The 21,002-nt window shown below is 45.5% G+C and overlaps 1 protein-coding gene across 1 annotated transcript in view; it reads left to right on the top strand.

Moving 5' to 3' along the window:
- The window catches only part of LOC135057142 (uncharacterized), a 169,945-nt gene extending 149,470 nt beyond the window's left edge, over positions 1-20,475 (top strand). The window contains exons 6-9 of the mRNA XM_063963039.1: positions 15,119-15,193; positions 15,313-15,410; positions 16,923-17,511; positions 18,795-20,475. Of these exons, the coding sequence (XP_063819109.1) occupies positions 15,119-15,193; positions 15,313-15,410; positions 16,923-17,511; positions 18,795-20,185 (2,153 nt within the window). The 3' untranslated portion in view covers positions 20,186-20,475. The remainder of the gene's footprint in view (positions 1-15,118; positions 15,194-15,312; positions 15,411-16,922; positions 17,512-18,794) is intronic.
- Positions 20,476-21,002: the final 527 nt, after the last annotated feature.

Raw genomic sequence — 21,002 nt, forward strand, 5'->3', positions numbered from 1 at the left:
AAAAACACCAAAAAAATCATGTTTTAAATTTTTTTTATTAGTTTCACCCACCACAGTGTGGCGGATTGAAAATGACGAATTTACTGTCTAAAAGCACTGTTGTCGAATTTCCAAACTTCAATTGAATATACTTTGGTCGAATTGCAGCACTTGTATCATTGCAGAAAATTCGAATTTGACAAAAGTCGAATTTTGAAAGTCCGTTTTTTTGACGGAAAGTACTGAATTGCATTGACGATTATTTTTTTTTGGCAAAAAATTCCCGAAATTCGACAATTTCGGGAATTCGACCGCAATTGCATATACCCCTATATCAACCGTCTACTGAGTCAATCTAACAGAATTTATACATTAATAAAAATATTCTTAAATTAAGCTTAATTACATCTATTTCTGTCTAATGGACAGACATCAAGTTCAGATGTGCATTACTATGTTGTATGTATCGTTAACTAAACAATTACCTCTTCATTATAAACATAGATCTTTAAACATTATATACTCCTAAATAGATATTTATATCTTAATAATATTCATATTCACTTGTTTATAAATAATATAATGATATTAGTTTGTCTTACTCAGCTGCTTTTGATGAACTATTAATTAATTACTAATTGATACCAGCGCCGGAAGAATAACAGCTAGGGACAATTGTCCTGTTCTGTTTATTCCCACAAACTGCTCACTACAGAAGTTATTTCTTTCCAAGTGGGACAGACCGTCTCATCGGATCAGATCTCACATGATTTCTATGACTTTGGAGGTTAGTCTGTCGCTGACCTGGTGGCTCCAGGACCAGCATTTGAGCAGGGGCCGTCCTTTCTGGATTCCCGATTGGGTCCTGCTGACAACAGACGCCAGTCTGAGGGAATGGGAAGTGGTGTTGGAGTAACACTCTTTTCAGGGTCACTGGACCAAGGAGGTCCTTCCAATAAACATTCTAGAGCTGAGGGCAATGTTCAATGCACTATCTGTCACCCTGCCTCTAGTATGGAACAGGCCTGTTGAAGTATGATCTGACAACGCCACCATGGTGGCATACATAAACCATCAAGGCGGCACTCTAAGCCGCATGGCATTGATGGACGTGTCAAAAATAATTTTGTTGGGTGGAACGCCATCTGCCAGCCATATCGGCAGTGTTCATTCCGAGCGTCCTGGACTGGGAAGCGGACTTCCTCAGTAAACCAGGACATGCACGCCAGAGAGTGGAGTCTTCATCCAGATTTCAACTCCTAGTGGACAGGTGGGACCTACCGGACGTAGACCTTATGGCGTCTCAACACAAACACAAGGTTCCGATCTTCGGCTCAAGGACCAGGGATCCTCAAGCAGCATTCGTGGACGCACTGGCAGTTCCATGGAACTTTCGGCTGCCCTACGTGTTCTCTCCAGTGTCACTCCTGCCCAGGATACTACGTAAGTTCAAGCAAGAAGGAGGAATACTACTTCTAGTCGCTCCAGCCCAGATGGCAATGGTTCTCAGACCTGCAGGATCTATCGACAGAGCATCCCCTTCTACTTCCTCAACGCCCAGGCCTCCTCGTACAGGGCCCTTGTCTTTACCCAGACCTGGCCAGACTGGCTTTGACGGCGTGGCTATTGAAGCATCACTCCTGAGGGCCAAAGGATTCTCTGAGGCAGTTATCCAAGCTATGTTTAAAGCCTGCAAACCGGCATCTGCTCTGATTTATTATAGGGTCTGGAATTCTTCTATCACCTGGTGTGCTGATAAGAATAATGATGCATACAGATTCAGAACTTCCAGAAATCTGGCTTTTATGCAATGAGGCCTGGAAATAGGCCTTCGTCTGGCCTCCCTCAAGGTTCACATATCTGCCTTGTCGGAATGGTTTCAGAGGAAAATTGCGTCTATATCTGACGTTCATACATTCACTCAGGGTGTACTGCGGATTCAGCCTCCCTATGTCCCTCCTGTGGCTCCATGGGATCTAGCTGTTGTACTAAATGCCCTGCAATGCCCTCCATTCAAACCTCTTGACTCAGTGGACCTTAAATGGCTCACGGCCAAGGTCCTGTTCTTGCTGGCTATTGCCTATGCAAGACGGGTGTCGGACTTAGGCGCTTTGTCCTGTCGTCCGCCCTTTCTGGTATTTCACCATGGCTGGGCAGTTCTACGAATTCGCCCAGGATATTTGCCTAAGGTGGTGTCATCTTTTCACCTTAATAAAGAGATTGTGTGTCTGGCCTTTATCTCATCAGACTTGTCCTCCAAAGAGAGGTCTTTGGATGTGGTAAGGCAGGGGCGGGCAGACTTTTGGAGTCGGCGATCTACTTTGAAAGCTAAAAAGCTTTTGTGATCTACCTAGTAGGAATAATAGCAAAAAAGGGGCGTGGTATAACAAAAAAGGGACATAGCCTTGCTGCACAGAGTGTAATGACTGTCTCGCACGAAATAACACATTGGCCCCCACAGGTAAAAACCTCAAACACATATGCCCCCACAGTGCCAGATACACACATGCCCCCACAGTGCCATGTGCCCACAGTGCCAGATATGCCCCCACAGTGCCAAATACAGATATGCCCCCACAGTGACATGTGCCCACACTGCTACATATGCTTGCCCAGTGCCAGATTACAGATATGCCCCCACAGTGCCAGGTTACAGATATACCCCCACAGTGACATGTGGCCGCAGTTCCAGATATGCCCCCAGTGCCAGATGTGCCCACACTGCTAGATATGCCCCCGCAGTGCCAGATATGCCCCCATAGTGCCAGATATGCCTCCACAGTGCCAGATATGCCCCCACTGTGCCAGGTTACATATATACCCCCACAATGCCATGTGGCCGCAGTTCCAGATATGCCTCCAGTGCCAGATATGCCCCCACAGTGCCAGATTACAGATATGCCCCCACAGTGCCAGATTACAGATATGCCCCCACAGTGCCATGTGCCCGCAGTGCCAGATATGACCCCACAGTGCCACATATGCCCCACATTGCCACATATGCCGCCACTGTGCCCGCAGTGCCAGATATGCCCCCACAGTGCCACATATGCCCCACATTGCCAGATATGCCCCCATAGTGCTCACCATGCTGTGTGGAGAGTGCAGCGGGCGCTTCTCCTGCCTGCCGTCCTGCCCCTTAGTCTGGTCTCCGGCGGTGACGGCAGCGTGTATGGCTCAAATTAGGCGCCGGTTCGCGAGCTCTGATTGGCTAATGAACCGGCACCTGATTTGACCTATACACTCCGCCGTCACTGCCGGAGATCAGACTGAGGGGCAGGACGGCATGCAGGAGAGGCGCGGCTTCGGGTGGATGGGCAGCGGATCGCGATCGACTGGTGTTTGGCCACCCCTGTGGTAAGGGACTGTTTGGCCACCCCTGTGGCACTCCATGCGACGAAATAATCAGAACACTTACGGTTGAAGTAGTGACAACGTTTCAATGCAATTTAATTGTGTATTTTCATCAGGTCAAGTGACAAAAAACCAAACAGTGCTTACCTATATACTGTGTGTGCAGAACGCCATGACCGCACTGCCGGGCGACTGGTTGATCACTTGAACCTTTGGCAATTGCTGCTTTAATAGCCGAGCGGTGAGCTGCCATCCGTTCTTTAAACATTCTCACCGTTTTGCCTATATATGACAGCCCACACGGGCACAATAGCTGGTAAACTACAAACTTGGATGAGCACTTCAGGGTATAGTTAATAGTCAACATTCTACCAATAAGTGGATGTGGGAAATTTTTACCACTGATCATAAATTGGCATGTTGATGCATGTGCATCTAATACATCCTCTAGAATTGGCCTGCATTAACACCTGTGGGTTTGGGGAGATGTCAGCTTTGACAAGCATGTCCCTAATGTTCCGCCGTCTAGTGTAGCATGACAGTAATCTAGTCTGGCCTAAATTCAATGCCTTATCAGATTGAACTATATGCCACATGCTCTTAGAGATCTGGTTAATGCCGCTGCTAGCAGGGCTCAATTGGCCCACCCATGGCAGAATATTATTGGGTTCAGTGTCTTGAGGTTTCGCCTGTAATAGCTTTGGCCTATCTGCAGCCAATGCCCTTGCTTTAGCCTGCTCAAGCAAAGACAATGGGTACCCTCTAGCTACAAATTTGCTAATCATACTGTTCATTTGGGTCTCCGCTAATGCAGGGTCAGACGTGATGCTGCGGACCCTGAGTAGCTGAGAAAAAGGCAGGCCTCGCTTCAATGGTGTAGGGTGGAAACTAGAATAGTGCAACAGATGGTTTCTGTCAGTTGGGTTGGTAAATACTGATGTCTGAATGTAACCATCCCTAATTGAGATCTCCACATCCAGGTAATTCACCGAATTAGTGCTCAAATTATATGTAAATTTAACTGGATGGTTCCGGTTATTATGTGTCTCTAAGATTTGAACTAGCCGTTCCTGCAAGCCCTTCCATAGTATTAGTAAATCGTCGATGTAGCGACAGTACATGACAATATCAGGAGATATTACAGGATCCTCAAAGAATATCTCCTGTTCAACCTTGAACATGTATATGTTCGAGTACGATGGGGCCACTGGGGACCCCATCGCACAGCCGGTCTGTTGTAAATAAATCTTACGGTCGAACATAAAGAAATTCCTCGTGAGGATCATCTGCAGAAGGTCTAGGCACAATTATAAATCTGGTCCTTTAAATTCAGGGTGCCCCTGCACAAATTCTCGAGTTGCCTCGATGCCCGCATCATGAGGGATTATTATCGTGTACAAGCGCTGTACGTCAATACTACATAGGACAATTTCATGATTAAATTTACTCAACGCCTGTAGTTTACGGAGCAAAGTGCTGGTATCAAGGAGGTACCGGGGATGTGACTGAATACATGGTTGGAAAAGGGCATCTAAGAATAAGGCTACAGGCTGGAACAGAGATTTATTAGCTGATATGATCGGTCTACCTTTAGGTTTAACCAGACTTTTATGGATCTTAGGAGTGGTATACAGCAATGGTATCACTGTAATGAAATGATACCTGAATCAACTGCCCCTTTCAACACAATAGATAACTCAGAGAAGACAGACGTAGGGTCCTCAGCTAATAACCTGTAAACCGAACATCATTAAGTTGTGATAGAATTTCAGCTCTATAATCACTTAAGTCCTGCAGCACTATGGTACCTTATCGGCAGAGATTGAGACCCTAGTATGTATATATGTATATATATATAATATATATTTAGTCCATAGCAGCCGGCACTCCAACTCTGAAACAGCATCAAGTCTCCGTGCAACAGTGTAAAATCACATACACTCCTCCTAGAATCACGGCACTGGAGACAGTTTGTATAGAAGCAAATGACTTGTATTAGGGTAAACGCACATTTCGGAGCTACAGCTCCGTCCTCCGTACCTTACAAGATATTGTGTCTCAGGGATACTCAGGGATACTAGCTGGACTTTGAGGAGATGCCCTGCCGGCTTTCCCCCACAAGAGGGAAATAGTATTAACTGCAATTCACAAATTGTATCTTCAACAGGTGGTGGTCAAGGTTCCCCTCCTTCAACAAGGAGGGGGTTATTATTCGACCATGTTGTAGTCCCGAAACCGGACGGTTCGGTTAGACCCATATTGAATTTAAAATCCCTGAACATATACCTGAAAGGGTTCAAGTTCAAGATGGAATCGCTAAGAGTGGTTATCGCAAGCCTGAAAGGGGGAGATTTTATGGTGTCTCTGGACATAAAAGAGGCATACCTTCATGTCCCCATTTATCCACCTCATCAGGCGTACCTCAGATTTGCGGTACAGGATTGTCATTACCAATTTCAGACGTTGCCGTTTGGTCTCTCCACGGCCCCGAGAATCTTCACCAAGGTAATGGCGGAAATTATTGTGCTCCTGCGGAATCAAGGTGTCACAATTATCCCGTACTGGGACGATCTCCTCATAAAAACGAGGTCAAGAGAGCAGTTGCTGAACAGCGTATCACTTTCTCTGGAAGTGTAACGGCAACACGGCTGGATTCTAAATATTCCAAAGTCGCAGTTGGTTCCTACGGCTCATCTGCCTTTCCTAGACATGTTTCTAGACACAGACCAGAAAAGGGGTTATCTCCCGATAGAGAGAGCTCAGGAGCTCATGACACTGGTCAGGAACCTGTTAAAACCAAAACAGGTGTCAGTGCATCACTGCACTCGAGTCCTGGGAAGGAGGGTGGCATCATCCGAAGCCATTCCCTTCGGCAGGTTCCATGCGTGGACCTTTCAATGGGACTTACTGGACAAGTGGTCCGGATCACATCTTCAGATGCATCGGTTAATCACCCTATCCCCCAGGGCCAGGGTGTCTCTCCTGTGGTGGCTGCAGAGTGCTCACCTTCTCGAGGACTGGATCCTGGTCACCACGGATGCAAGCCTCCGAGGGTGGGGAGCAGTCACACAGGGAAATTTTTTTTAAAAAGTTCCACAGTCTGTGGGCAAGTCAGGAGACTTGCCTTCACATCAACATCCTGGAACTAAGGAGACCCTGCTTCGCGACCAACCGGTTCTGATTCAGTCACAAGCCACCAGAATTCTTCGGAGAATCACGTAAGCGCACTGTCAGCAGTGTTCATCCCGGGAGTGGACAACTGGGAAGCAGACTTCCTCAGCAGGTACGACCTCCACCCGGGAAAGTGGGGACTTCATCAAGAAGTCTTCACGCAGATTGCAAGTCGGTGGGAACTGCCACAGGTGGACATGATGGCATCCCGCCTTACCAAAAAGCTACAGAGGTATTGCGCCAGGTCATGAGACCCTCAGGCGATAGCTGTGGACGCACTGGTGACACCGTGGGTGTTACAGTCGGTCTATGTATTTCCTTCTCTTCCTCTCATACCCAAGGTGCTAAGGATAATAAGAAAAAGAGGCGTGAGAACAATCCTCATTGTTCCAGATTGGCCACGAAAGGACCTGGTATCCAGATCTGCAAGAAATGCTCACAGAGGACCCGTGGCCTCTTCCTCTAAGACAGGACCTGTTGCAACAGGGGCCCTGTCTGTTCCAAGACTTACCGCGGCTGCGTTTGACGGCATGGCGGTTGAACGCCGGATCCTAGCAGAAAAAGGCATTCCGGACGAGGTCATTCCTACGCGGATAAAGGCTAGGAAGGACATGACAGCTAAACATTATCACCGTATATGGCGAAAATGTTTCTTGGTGTGAGGCCAGGAATGCTCCTACAGAGGAATTCCAGCTGGGCCACTTCCTACAGTCAGGAGTGAATTTGGGCCTAAAGTTGGGTTCCATTAAGGTCCAGATTTCGGCCCTATCCATTTTCTTTCAAAAAGAGTTGGCTTCTCTACCAGAAGTTCAGATGTTGGTAAAGGGTGTGCTGCATATTCAGCCTCCTTTTGTGCCTCCAGTGGCACCTTGGGATCTTAACGTGATGTTAAGTTTCCTGAAATCACACTGGATTGAACCACTTAAAGCGGTGGAGTTAAAATATCTCACGTGGAAAGTGGTCGTGATATTAGCCTTGGCTTCGGCTAGGCGTGTGTCAGAATTAGCGACTTTGTCACATAAAAGCCCCTATCTGGTTTTCCATATGGATAGAGCAGCATTGCGGACCCGTCCACAAGTTCTGTCAAAAGTGGTGTCATCTTTTCATATGAACCAACCTATTGTGGTGCCTGTGGCTACTCGTGACTTGGTGGATTCCAAGTTACTGGATGTGGTCAGAGCTTTGAAGGTTTATGTAGCCAGAACGGCTAGAGTCAGGAAAACGTAGTCACTGTTTATCCTGTATGCATCCAACAAGCTGGGTGCTCCTGCTTCAAAGCAAACTATTGCTCGCTGGATCTGTAACACGATTCAGCAGGCTCATTCTGCAGCTGGATTGCCGCTGCCAAAATCAGTTAAAGCCCATTCCACTAGGAAGGTAGGCTCTTCTTGGGCAGCTGTTCGAGGGGTCTCGGCATTACAACTATGCCGAGCGGCTACTTGGTCAGGTTCAAACACTTTTGCAAAGTTCTACAAGTTTGATACTCTGGCTGAGGAGGACCTATTGTTTGCTCAATCGGTGCTGCAGAGTCATTCGCACTCTCTCGCCCGTTTGGGAGCTTTGGTATAATCCCCATGGTCCTTACGGAGTCCCCAGCATCCACTAGGACGTTAGAGAAAATAAGATTTTACTTACCGGTAAATCTATTTCTCGTAGTCCGTAGTGGATGCTGGGCGCCTGTCCCAAGTGCGGACTTCTTCTGCAATACTTGTATATAGTTATTGCCGCAATAAGGGCTATGTTATTGTTGCATCAGGGTTGAACTGATGCTCTGTTGTTGTTCATACTGTTGACTGGGTAAGTTTATCACAAGTTATACGGTGTGATTGGTGTGGCTGGTATGAGTCTTGCCCTGGATTTCCAAAATCCTTTCCTTGTACTGTTAGCTCTTCCGGGCACAGTTTCCATAACTGAGGTCTGGAGGAGGGACATAGAGGGAGGAGCCAGAGCACACCAGAATCTAAATTCTTTCTTAAAGTGCCCATGTCTCCTGCGGAGCCCGTCTTTTCCCCATGGTCCTTACGGAGTCCCCAGCATCCACTACGGACTACGAGAAATAGATTTACTGGTAAGTAAAATCTTATATATATAACACATTCTCTTGTGACAGATTGCTAGTGTGACTGCTGACTTTAAACTCTGTTTCGCTTAGCCATTTCTCTCTGTTCTTCAGATCCTCAATGCTGGTGCAAAGCGGGTAGTATCTGATTGTATTTAACTTTAAAGTATTAAAGGGAGAACGGTCACATTCATGCGTAGACTTACACTGTTTATTGTGGTATTCATTGTTGCTATGTCCAAGAACGGCAAAAGTGACGAGACACCTACATTCACATCATGTCCTGCAATGCTAAGTTACCCGCCCAGTATCTGGTACAAGATGACTTGTGTGCAAAGTGCTATAATTTCCATAAAAACCATATGAATAAACCAGCACCAAGTCATGTACCTGGTCAGTCACAGGAACCGCTGCTTCGAAACCAGAAACCAAGCCATTGGCCTGATGGTGCGGGCCTCCACCTGGGGGAACCCAGGGAGGGAGGCCGAATTCTTTTTGCACAAGTATGGCAGCAGTCCACCACAGATATCTGGGTGCAAGAAGCGGTGTCTCACTGTTACGCATTTTCCTTCAGGAAAAACCTCCATCAAAGATTCTTTTGTACCAGCCCGTCTCTGGTGGAATCGAAGGCCAGGGCTTTAGAGGACGCAGTTCGGAATTTGCTGCAGTCAGGAGTAATAGTGCCGGTTCCTACAGCACAGAGAGGACGAGGTTTCTATTCCAACCTGTTTTTAGTTCAGAAGCCAAATGGATCTTACCGACTCATTCTCAATCTTAAGACTCTGAACAAATATATCTGGGTGCCCCGATTCTGTATGGACACCTTGCGGTCCATTATTCTAGCTTTTGAGCCAGGGGATTTAATGGTGTACCTGGGTATTCAGGCTGCTTATCTCCATGTACCGATAGCAGCTTCTCATCAGTGTTATCCCAGGTTTTCTATCCTCCAACAGCATTTCCAGTTCCAGGCTCTACCTTTTGGACTGGCTACAGCTCCAAGGGTATTTACCAAGATCATGGTGGTGATTGTAGCTCATCTCCGTCGTTAGAGAGTATTTTCCCATATCTAGACGACTTGCTTATCCTGGCTCAGTCCCAGAAAACTTTTCAGTGCCATCTCCAAGTGGCAATAGCCTATCTACAGGATCACAATTGGCTCATAAATTGGGCAAAGTCTTCATTGGTTCCATCACAACGAATGACCCATCTAGGGGCTGTATTGGATACCAGTGTTTAGAGAATCTTTCTACCTTTGAGCAAAATAAACACATTACAGATGAGGGTTCAGGAATTGCTACACAGTCGGAGAGTATCCATCCAGGCAGCAATGTGAGTTCTGGGATCAATGGTCTCAACATTCGACATGGTAGAATATGTTCAATTCCATTCAAGACCCCTTCAACATCTGATTCTCTCCATATGGAACGGACAGCATCAGACGATAAAACCCCAGACAATAATTCTTCCTGAGGAAGTGCGTCGGTCATTAGCCTAGTCGCTACAGAGACATCCCATCTGGATAAAGGGTGACCCTTTTGGATCTCAGAGGGAGGTGCTGACAACAGACACAAGTCTTCAGGGCTAGGGAGCTGTGACAGAACAGTACTGGTTCCTGGGACGCTGGACCAAGGAAGAAAGTCATCTACCAATCAACGTCCTGGAGCTTCGGGCCATATACACGGCAATCACCCAGGCAAAATAAATAGTTCAAGGCAAACCAATTCAGAGTCGCTCGGAAAATGCCACAGCAGGAGCATACCTCAATCACCATGGAGGCACTCAAAGTCTAATGGCAATGGAAGAGGTAAGCCGCATGATAAAGTGGGCGAAACTTGTCAGCATATTTCATACCAGGAGTCCTAAATCCAGAAGTTTTTCAGATCCCGGTAAACAAGTGGGGACTGCCGGAAGTGTATCTCATTTCTCCTGTCAGAACAACAAGGCCCCTGCATACAGGGCAAGAACAAGGGATCCTGAAGCAATCTTCTTGGATGCTTTATCAGTGAGATGGAATTTTCATCTGGCTAACGTGTTTCCACCAATTTCTCTGGTACCCAGACTGATTCGAAAAATTCAAACAGGAAATGGGCGCCGTGATATTAATAGCTCCAGGGTGGTCCAGGAGAAATGAGTACACAGATCTGCAGATGATGTCTGTGGACGCTCTGTTTCTTCTGCCTCAACGTGAAGATTTGCTATTTCAGAGTCCCTGTCTCTACAAACATCTGTCTTGACTGTCTCTGACGGCATGGCTCTTGAAACATTCGTCTTAAAGGCAAAAGGTTTTTCACATGAGGTAATTCAAACAATGCTTTAAGTAAGGAAACCATCCTCTGCTCACATCTTTTACAGAATATGGCATGCTTATTTTCTGTGGTGTGCTGCGATAAGTTTAGATCGTAGGTCTTTTAGAGTTTCTAGAATTCTAGCTTTTCTTCAAGCAGGAATGGACAAGGTTCTCCGTATAGCTTCCTTGAATGTACAGGTGTCAGCATTATCTGTATGGTTTCAAAAGAAAATTGCTAACCTAGAGGATGTTCACACTTTTTCTCTGGCTGGGTCCACAGGTTATCCACAGGTTAACATTGGGATATGCTGGAGCGACAGCGGAAATGGCACCAAACGGTCACAAGCTTTCTGGCCTCCCAGGATGCATCAGGGCTTCACCATATGATCCCGCCCACTGACTCGGTCAAATCACTTTTTTGTTTGGTGCGGCGGGAGCCAGACCATGGTCACAGGGCTGAAAGCTTTTATTATGTTATTTTTATAGTCTTACTATGTTTTTGAGTGACTTTTCTTAACAGTGTCTTAAACGCATATTAGAAAGAGTCGCTCCAACAACTCCCCACCGGGTCGCAACAACGCTTACCTTTGCGGTACAGTGCTGTCTCGACGGGTGTCTGTGTCGGATGTTCTAGCAGGTCCAGCAGACGTAACCAGGCTGTGGCCGGAGCATGGGGGGAAGGTAAGTCTATGGATTTTCTCTTACTAGGGGGGCCCGGACACAGCTACACTGCTTTAGGTGGAGACTACAAACAGTGTGTTGATGCGCCGAACACTCTCTGGTGCGACAGCGCTACGCTCTAGAGATCAGAGCTGCCAGGACTAGGTTGAGGCCGCGATCCTTATAGTTGAAGTCAACGGGGGGAATCAGACGCTCTCCTGGCCGCCCCTCCCCCAAGTTCATAACCAGTTACCGCGCGTCTCCCGTCCATGAACTGAATGACCTAACTTCCGTCTCAGACGCTACCACGAGGGTTCTCGGTCGCAGCTTAGACGCCGCGGTTGTGTACACTAGAGATTGCCGGACCGAGTTGCAGGCCTTAGCGTCTGCATACACGTGGTATTTCACTGAGCATCCGTGTCTTGTATCAGTTATCAGAACGGCAGTGTACACCAGTAGCGTCTGAATCAACTCAGCGTTTTGCAAGCGTATTTGTTTGGATATGGAAGTGTGCTGAGTCTCCCTGTATCCCGCTCTATGGAGGAAGGGTATACAGTACTAAAAATTCTCTCTACTTGGTAGTATGAATTGTTAATTTTAGTACATATTGCATATGAGACCTGTATATTACTGTTGTTTCTGCATGTTATGTTGGAAAGGAACCAGTTAAAAACAGAAGTACAATTTTCCTACTTACTTGTAAGTTGTTAGGGGGGGTTGTATTCTCATATGACAATGTTTAATGCCATGTGATTGACTGCTAGTATGTGTGCTGACTTTTTTATGTCGTCAGTCCTGTTCTGAACCTCAATTCAGGTGCACGGTTGTGGTCAGATTGATCTCACTTCTATATATCCATATATAGGTGATTTTCAGTCACAAATTGTGTAGTCATTAACAGAATATTACCATGTCTGTGAGCGGCAAAAGTGACGAGGAGAATTTATCAGGCACTCCTACATCCCTAACATGTTTATCGTGTAAAACAGGGTTAATTGGTATAGGCCAGTTGGTCACTTATGAGGGGTTGTGTGCGAACTGTTTTCCATTTCAGCAAAGTAAAAAAACAGGTTTTGGTTCAACAACCAGCAGAGCCACCATGGAGTATGTTCGCACAGAGTTTGTCTTCAATAGCAGACAGGTTAACTCCGGCAGAACCACCCCAGGGGTTAGGTTACACTATTAACCCAGACATGCAGCTCCCTTCCTACAGATTGGTTCCAGTATCCTCTACAAGTAACCAAGGGACAGGCAAGACTAAGACAGATGCGTCTATGTGGCAGACTACACAAGATGATGCAACAGATGATGATACAGTATATTCAAATACTCCGTATGATGATCAGTCGCAGAGTTTTAGTTCAGAGGATGTAGCTGAACTTATTGATGCTGTGAAGGCTGTTCACTCTTTGGAAGATTCTGCCAAAACACTGTCAAAATCTAAAGCACCTGTGTTTAAACGAACAAAGACAGTTAAAACTGAGTTCCCAGCGTCAGATGAGCTGACGGAAATGATAGATGAATCCTGGGCGACACCCAGTAAAAAGTATAAGATAACGAAAAAATGGGATTCTTATTATCCATTTCCAGCTGCGGATTGTTCGAAAAGAGAAGTTCCTCCAAAAGTAGATGCACATGTACTGCGACTTGTGCATAAATCTGCTTTACCACTGTTATCTACCTCACTAAATGATGTCACAGACAGAAGGGTAGATAGCTTCTTGAAAAATATATTTTCTCTCTTAGTAGCAGCGGTAAGACCTGCTATGGCTTCGGCCTGGATAGCAAAGGCAATGGGCGAATGGATAGAGGAACTAGAGAATGGCCTCTCTCCTAATAGGGAGCAAGAGTATCATTTGAGCTGTTTGAGACAAGCCACCCAATATTTGGAAGAAGAAGCAACTGATATGGGTACAATTGCTTCTAAAGCTTCAGCCTTGACAGTAGCCGCTTGTAGAGCAGTTTGGCTACGTACCTGGAAAGCAGATGCTGAATCCAAGAAAGAATTGGAAGCATTGCCTTTCATTGGTAATATATTGTTTGGAAAACAATTGTCTGATATTCTAGAATCGGAAGCTAAATCAACGAAGATCAGATTTCCTGCTAGTTATAACCCTAAGACCAAGCGTACGACGTTTCAGCCATTTCGATGGAAGGCAAAGCAAAAGCTAAAGAGGAGTCTAAGCAACCGCAGTCCAATAGATCGGCCAGTGGTAGGAAGCAATGGGCTAGTAGAAAGCCAGCTTCCAATCCTGAACAGAAACCATCAGCCTGAAGAGATGGGCCTCTGCCTGGAGGATTCCAGGGTTGGTGGCCGACTTCTTCATTTTGCACACATATGACAACAGTCAACAACAGATGCTTGGGTGCAGAAGGTGGTATCTCAGGGGTATGGGTTCCCACTCAGGAGGTAGCCTCCTCAAAGAGTTTTTTGCACCAGACCGTCTTGTATAGAGTCGGAGGCCAATGCCCTGCAAGAAGCAGTCCAAAAATTACTGCAGTCAGGTGTGATTGTCCCAGTACCTCCATCACAAAGGGGACAGGGGTTTTACTCCAATCTATTTCTGATCCAGAAGCCAAATGGGTAATTTCAACCAATTCTCAATCTGAAAATGTTAAACAAATACATTTGGATTCCAAGGTTCCACATGGAGACATTACGCTCCATAATGTTGGCTATGGGACCGGAAGATTACATGGTATCTCTGGATTTAAACAAGGGGAGACCCTTTTGGATAAAAGAATGGCAAGTCCTGACAACAGATGCCAGTCTGCAAGGCTGCGGTGCGGTACTCGGAAGCCTTTGGTTCCAGGGAAAATGGACCGTAAGGGAAAGTCGCCTACCAATAAATCTGTTGGAAATAAGGAGCATCCCCTCCACTAGTAGCTACTTTGGGACATCCCAAGGTAGATCCTGTGGATCACTGTGGACCCTGATAGAGAAAGCAGAGTTTATGGTAGACTTACCTAGATAACCCTCTTTCTCTGAAGTCCACAGGGATCCCACCCTGAGGCACCTGATTTGAAAATCTGTACACTTACTAACCTCTTCCTGTCCTTTGGTATAGAAGTGTGTGTATGTTCTTCTCACCTGAATAGGTCTCCCTCTTGAACTGCTCCTGCCTTGAACTTTGGAACAAACTGAATTGCCTGAACCGGGAGGCAGGGATATAGGGGGCTGGCCCATTGCATCCTGGGAGTCTGAAAAGCTTAACTGTTTGGTGCCCGTTCCACTGTCTTTACTATATATCCCAAGGTAGTACCTGTGGACATCAGAGAAAGAGGGTTATCTAGGTAAGTCTACCATAACCTCTGCTTTTGTTATTTTATAGACTGTTTTGTGAGGATTTCTATTATTTAAATATTTTTTAATAAAAGCTTGTGTTTTATATATGAGACGAGACCGAAGCCCATTCAGCTGCAGATATCTGCTCTTTGTGTATTCACTGTGGTAGTAGGTAGCGTCTCCTTAAATTCACATTGACTAACATAACACTAAGAGAATGTCAGGATAACCTGTGAGGATGTTCTTTTTCAATAGTGTGTATCATTGTGTGTGTCAGGTGCCTATAAGGTGTCAGGATGTCACTGTCTATCTCTCCATGCAGGAGGGGGAGTATATGAACACAGGGGTCTGTACCAGGACGTGATGATGGAGAATCACCGGCCCCTCACATCACTGGGTAAGAGGAGACTGTCATGTATTGTACAGGGGAGAGCAGGTATGGGGGCCCACTATATACACACATCATCTTATAATCCCATATATACAATGTACTCAGTCACTGTGTGTCTCCTACAGATAGACCCAGTAACAGAGCTACCCCAGAGAGATGTCCCCATCCTCTGTATTTCCAGGATTTTACAGAGGAGAATCACATTATCCCACATGAGGATCAGGTAGGTGGGATTTAGGCTCTCGCCAATATACCAAAGTGACTATCTGTGACCGGACACCTGCGACAGCACTCACCGCTTCGAGTCACGCCGTCACAGAATGGAGTTCAGGTCACATGGGACCTGGCAAATTATGGGATTCCCGCCTACCGCCAATAACCGCCTGTTACTGACTCCACCCACTGCGCAGTGGGTGTGTACTATGCTGCCACCACCAGACTCCTTCCTGTGGCGTCTGGAACCACGGTTCTGCTGTGTATGCGTCGACACGCTGTCTTACCACACCTGTGTGGCGTTGACTGATCCCCACTAATTGCTTGCCCAAGCACGGAATGGTAGTTGGCAGAAGGCGGAGCTTGGAGATGCTGGGTGTACCCCAAACAGCCAAATAACGGGGCTATGTTTGACATAACCCTGCAGGTCAGAAGATGAAGTGGTCGTCTTTAGGCAAAAGATGTTTATTCGCTCAAATAGTTCTAAAAGGAACTCTTCTCTAATTTTAGGGGCAACAGCAATACAGCAGATGTTCACAGCAGACAGAAGATGGTGTATATCCCCCTGAGGCTCGCAGGACCCTCTTTATACAGTAAAACCACTCTGAATCTCATGGGGTAGTCCCACCCGAGTCTTTTCCATCCAATCAGGATATCTTACAAAATATAAATAAATTACATTTTAAAAGGATATAACTGCATAAAGCAATTTCCTCCTTCCTGTCACACAGACAAAGTTTGATATCGTTTAAACTGCTTCCTTTACCACCTGGTAATTTACAAGTCTCCTTTGATCACACAGATTCTATAGTTTCTACAGTAGTGTCTGTATTTGTAACAAATGGTACAGGAAAACAACTTATACAAAGTATAGAAATTGTTTCCACCTGCCATTCATGTATCTGGAGTGAATATTCGGGAAATCATTGATAACAAACTGATTTCCCCAATAGCATAGACACACCAAAAGAACACCCAGGGGTCATTTCACAGGAAGTGCTGTAACCAAAGTATTGGTAATTTCACTCTTACACCTTCTCACAGGAACTGCAGAACCCAAGCACATTACCTGCGGTGCCCTGACCAACACATCAAAAGGTCTGATTACACTAGGAGGTTACTGAGCATATGACTTCCTATGTGAGAGTGTACCATGACTTATCCTATAGTTACTAAGAGCATCTTGGATACAAATACATTCTAAAACGTGCAGTTTATAACTCTCCATCTGCGCAAAGAGCAGTGATATAACATAGACACATTTTTAAACACTCTGCGGCCGGCTCCGTTAGTATATTTGAATGGGGCGCCTAGCGCTCATTGTCTCTGTAAAATGGGGCCATACACAGAGGAATAACCCCTTCAGTGCCGCTGACGCCATTGTCCCTGTGGCTGACGGGGTCTCCGACCACACTCTCCCTATATGATCTGTAGAGGAGCTGTGTGTCTTATACAGTGATATTCTGTTGTTCAGTCTTAAAGTAATCAGACATTACTAAAGTGTTATTTTGTTGTTATTCAGGGTGACCACCTTTCTGATATGAAGGCCGAAGATATAGAGGGAGAAGAAGAGACGTATATGATTGATATGAAGGCAGAAGATATAGAGGGAGAAGAAGAGACGTATGTGACTGATATGAAGGCAGAAGATATAGAGGGAGAAGAAGAGACGTATGTGACTGATATGAAGGCAGAAGATATAGAGGGAGAAGAAGAGACGTATGTGATTGATATGAAGGCAGAAGATATAGAGGGAGAAGAAGAGACGTATGTGATGGATATGAAGGCAGAAGATATAGAGGGAGAAGAAGAGACGTATGTGACTGATATGAAGGCAGAAGATATAGAGGGAGAAGAGACGCATGTGACTGATATGAAGGCAGAAGATACAGATGGAGAAGGAGAGACGTATGTGACTGATATGAAGGCAGAAGATATAGAGGGAGAAGAAGAGACGTATGTGACTGATATGAAGGCCGAAGATATAGAGGGAGAAGGAGAGACGTATGTGACTGATACGAAGGCAGAAGATACAGATGGAGAAGAAGAGACGTATGTGAGGAAAGATCAGAAGTGTAAGGAAGAGGAAATCCCTACAGATATCCGCAGAGGTGAGTAATAATCCTTATTACAGAAAAGAGTCACATATTCTCCTTGCTGCATCACTACAGAAGTCTCTTCCCCTACAACCTCCTCTGTCAGTACAGACTAATGAGGGAAATGTATCTGCTCAATGTGGGAGTCGGGTAACAACAGTCCCTATTATACTCCTGCTCTCTCCCTCACATCATGTCATTGTCTTACCAGCCCAGAGATCTGGCCAGTCTCTTCCCCCACTCTCTCTGGTGTATCTCATATATCAGGAGCCATCATCCCCTATTGTACTCCTGCTCTCCCCCTCACATCATGTCACTGTGTTACCAGCCCAGAGATCTGACCAGTCTCCTCCCCACACTATCTGGTGTATCTCATACAGCAGGAGCCATCAGCCCCTATTATACTCCTGCTCTCTCCCTCACATCATGTCACTGTGTGTGTAACCAGCCCAGAGACTTGACCAGTCTCCTCCCCACACTCTCTGGTGTATCTCATACAACAGTAATTAGGTTGTCACTATAATGATTGACTTATTGGCTTAATTTACTAGCGTAAGTCTGGTGGGTCTATTCTACCTGGGGATGACCAGAGGACCATATAGAGGCTGCTGTTGCAACATACGTATCCACCTGGAGCACTTTGTGTAGTGTGGAAGCAGATGTTGGTAGTTCAGCCCACAAGTGTTCTGTATGTATGTGTGGGAGCAGTCTGGATAGATATTGTGTTTAGCAATGTCACTAGCTGAAGAGGCTTCCTGTTCTGTAATGCTGGCCTGTGTACGTTACATAGCAAAGTCTGCATTATGTGGGGCAGAAATAATCATTGGTGATGTGCCATCTGCATGTCCCTGTGGCTGGGGCTATGACATCTGTGATTGTGGGAGCAGAAGACAATATTTTATCTGTTCTCCGAGAGTCTACTTTGTTAGTACATTTATAATTGTAATAATGTGGTCATAGGTTATAAGTTGACATTTAACAACTAAACATTATTCATAATAGTGACACGGTGGTGTAGTGGTGAGCAGTGTTGTCTCGCAGCAATAGTGATGAGTTCAGTTCCCAACCAATGTTCTATCTGTGTGGAGTTTGTGTGTGTTTCCTGCAACTCTGCAAAAATCATACTGGTAGTTTAATTGGCTTCTGACATATGAACCCTAGTGTGTCATGTGGAATATAGATTGTTAGCTCCACCGGGGCAGGGAATAATGTGATTTTCTAGTTATTCTCTGTAGAGCGGAGTAATATATGTGCACTGTATATAGAACTGTACATTATAATAGTTATATTATTTCCAGCAGATGGAGGCACAAGCAGGAATTCCTTGGAGGGAGATCTCATCTTGTCTGCAGAAAGTAAAATAGAAGATAACATCACACAGGATGCTCCAGGAGACATCCCCATTACTCTAACTATACATCCAGTACCTGATACTTCATCTGATCCCACTAATCGCGATGACTGTTCATCTAATACCTCAGATTTTGTTACACATCGTGCAGCTCATACATATGATAAAATATTTCCATGCTCTGAGTGTGGGAAAAGTTTTGCATTCAAATCACATCTTGTTATACATCAGAAAAGTCACACAGGTGAGAAACCATTTCCATGCTCTGAGTGTGGGAAAAGTTTTGCACTCAAAGCACAGCTTGTTAAACATCAGAAAATTCACACAGGTGAGAAACAATTTCCATGCTCTGAGTGTGGGAAATGTTTTCTGTATAAATCAGAACTTGTTATACATCAGAGATGTCACACAGGTGAGAAACCATTTCCATGCTCTGAGTGTGGGAAATGTTTTCTGTGTAAATCAGAACTTGTTAGACATCACAGAACTCACACAGGTGAAAAACCATTTCCATGCTCTGAGTGTGAGAAATGTTTTCCATTCAAATCACTGCTTGCTAGACATCAGAGAAGTCACACAGGTGAGAATACATTTCCATGCTCTGAGTGTGGGAAATGTTTTCTGTGTAAATCACAGCTTGTTAGACATCAGATGAGTCACACAGGTGAGAAACCATTTCCATGCTCTGAGTGTGGGAAATATTTTCTATGTAAATCAGAACTTGTTAGACATCACAGAACTCACACAGGTGAGAAACCATTTCCATGCTCTGAATGTGGGAAAAGTTTTGCACTCAAAGCACAGCTTGTTAAACATCAGAAAATTCACACAGGTGAGAAACCATTTCCATGCTCTGAGTGTGGGAAAAGTTTTGCAGGCAAATCACAGCTTGTCATACATCAGAGACATCACACAGGTGAGAAACCATTTCCATGCACTGAGTGTGGGAAATGTTTTCTGTGTAAATCAGAACTTGTTATACATCAGAGATGTCACACAGGTGAGAAACCATTTCCATGCTCTGAGTGTGGGAAAAGTTTTGCTTTCAAATCACATCTTGTTATACATCAGAGAAGTCACACAGGTGAGAAACCATTTCCATGCTCTGAGTGTGGGAAAAGTTTTGCAGGCAAATCACAGCTTGTTATACATCAGAGACATCACACAGGTGAGAAACCATTTCCATGCTCTGAGTGTGGGAAAAGTTTTCTGTGTAAATCATATCTTGCTAGACATCAGAGACATCACACAGGTGAGACACCATATCCATGCTCTCAGTGTGGGAAAAGTTTTACATTCAAATCACAGCTTGTAAAACATCAGACATCACACAGGTGAGAAACCATTTCCATGCTCTAAGTGTTGGAAAAGTTTTGCACGCAAATCGTATCTAGTTAAACATCAGATATCACACAGGAGTAAAGCATTACCATGAGATGATACAGAACAGGGTTGTAGCAACACTCCAGTGACACTTTAAGTTACCCATCTACATATAATTGGAAGGCGTGTCATTAATATAAGACTGGAAATGATCAGTCAGATGAAACTTACTAATTCTATATACTCCCATATTTCTCATACGTCCTAGAGGATGCTGGGGTCCACTTCATGACCATGGGGTATAGATGATTCTGCAGGAGCCATGGGCACTTTAAGACTTTTCAAAGGGTGTGAACTGGCTCCTCCCTGTATGCCCCTCCTCCAGACCTCAGTTTTAGAAATGTGCCCAGGCAGACTGGATGCAAACCAGGAGAGCTCTACGGCGTTTCTCTGAAAAGACTTGTTAGGTTTTTTATTTTCAGGGATTACTGCTGGCAACAGTCTCCCTGCTTCGTGGGACTGAGGGGGCAGAAGTATGAACCAACTTCCTAAAGAGTTTCATGGCTCTTCTTCTGGTGACAGGACACCATTAGCTCCTGAAGGGTACTGAACGCTAGCCGTGTCTAGATGCTCACTCCCACAGCACGCCGTCACCCCCCTCACAGAGCCAGAAGTCAGAAGACAGGTGAGTGTAAGAAGATAGATCTTCAATCAACATAGTGAAGGCTAAAGGTACCGCGCGGCTGGCGGGAGCGCAGCGCGCCATTGCTGCCCACACACAGGGTGCTGGGCGCACGGGGGGGCACCCTGGGCAGCAAAATACCTTACAAAC

The sequence above is a fragment of the Pseudophryne corroboree genome, chromosome 3 (genome assembly GCF_028390025.1).
Source record: "Pseudophryne corroboree isolate aPseCor3 chromosome 3, aPseCor3.hap2, whole genome shotgun sequence".
Lineage (NCBI taxonomy): Eukaryota > Metazoa > Chordata > Amphibia > Anura > Myobatrachidae > Pseudophryne > Pseudophryne corroboree.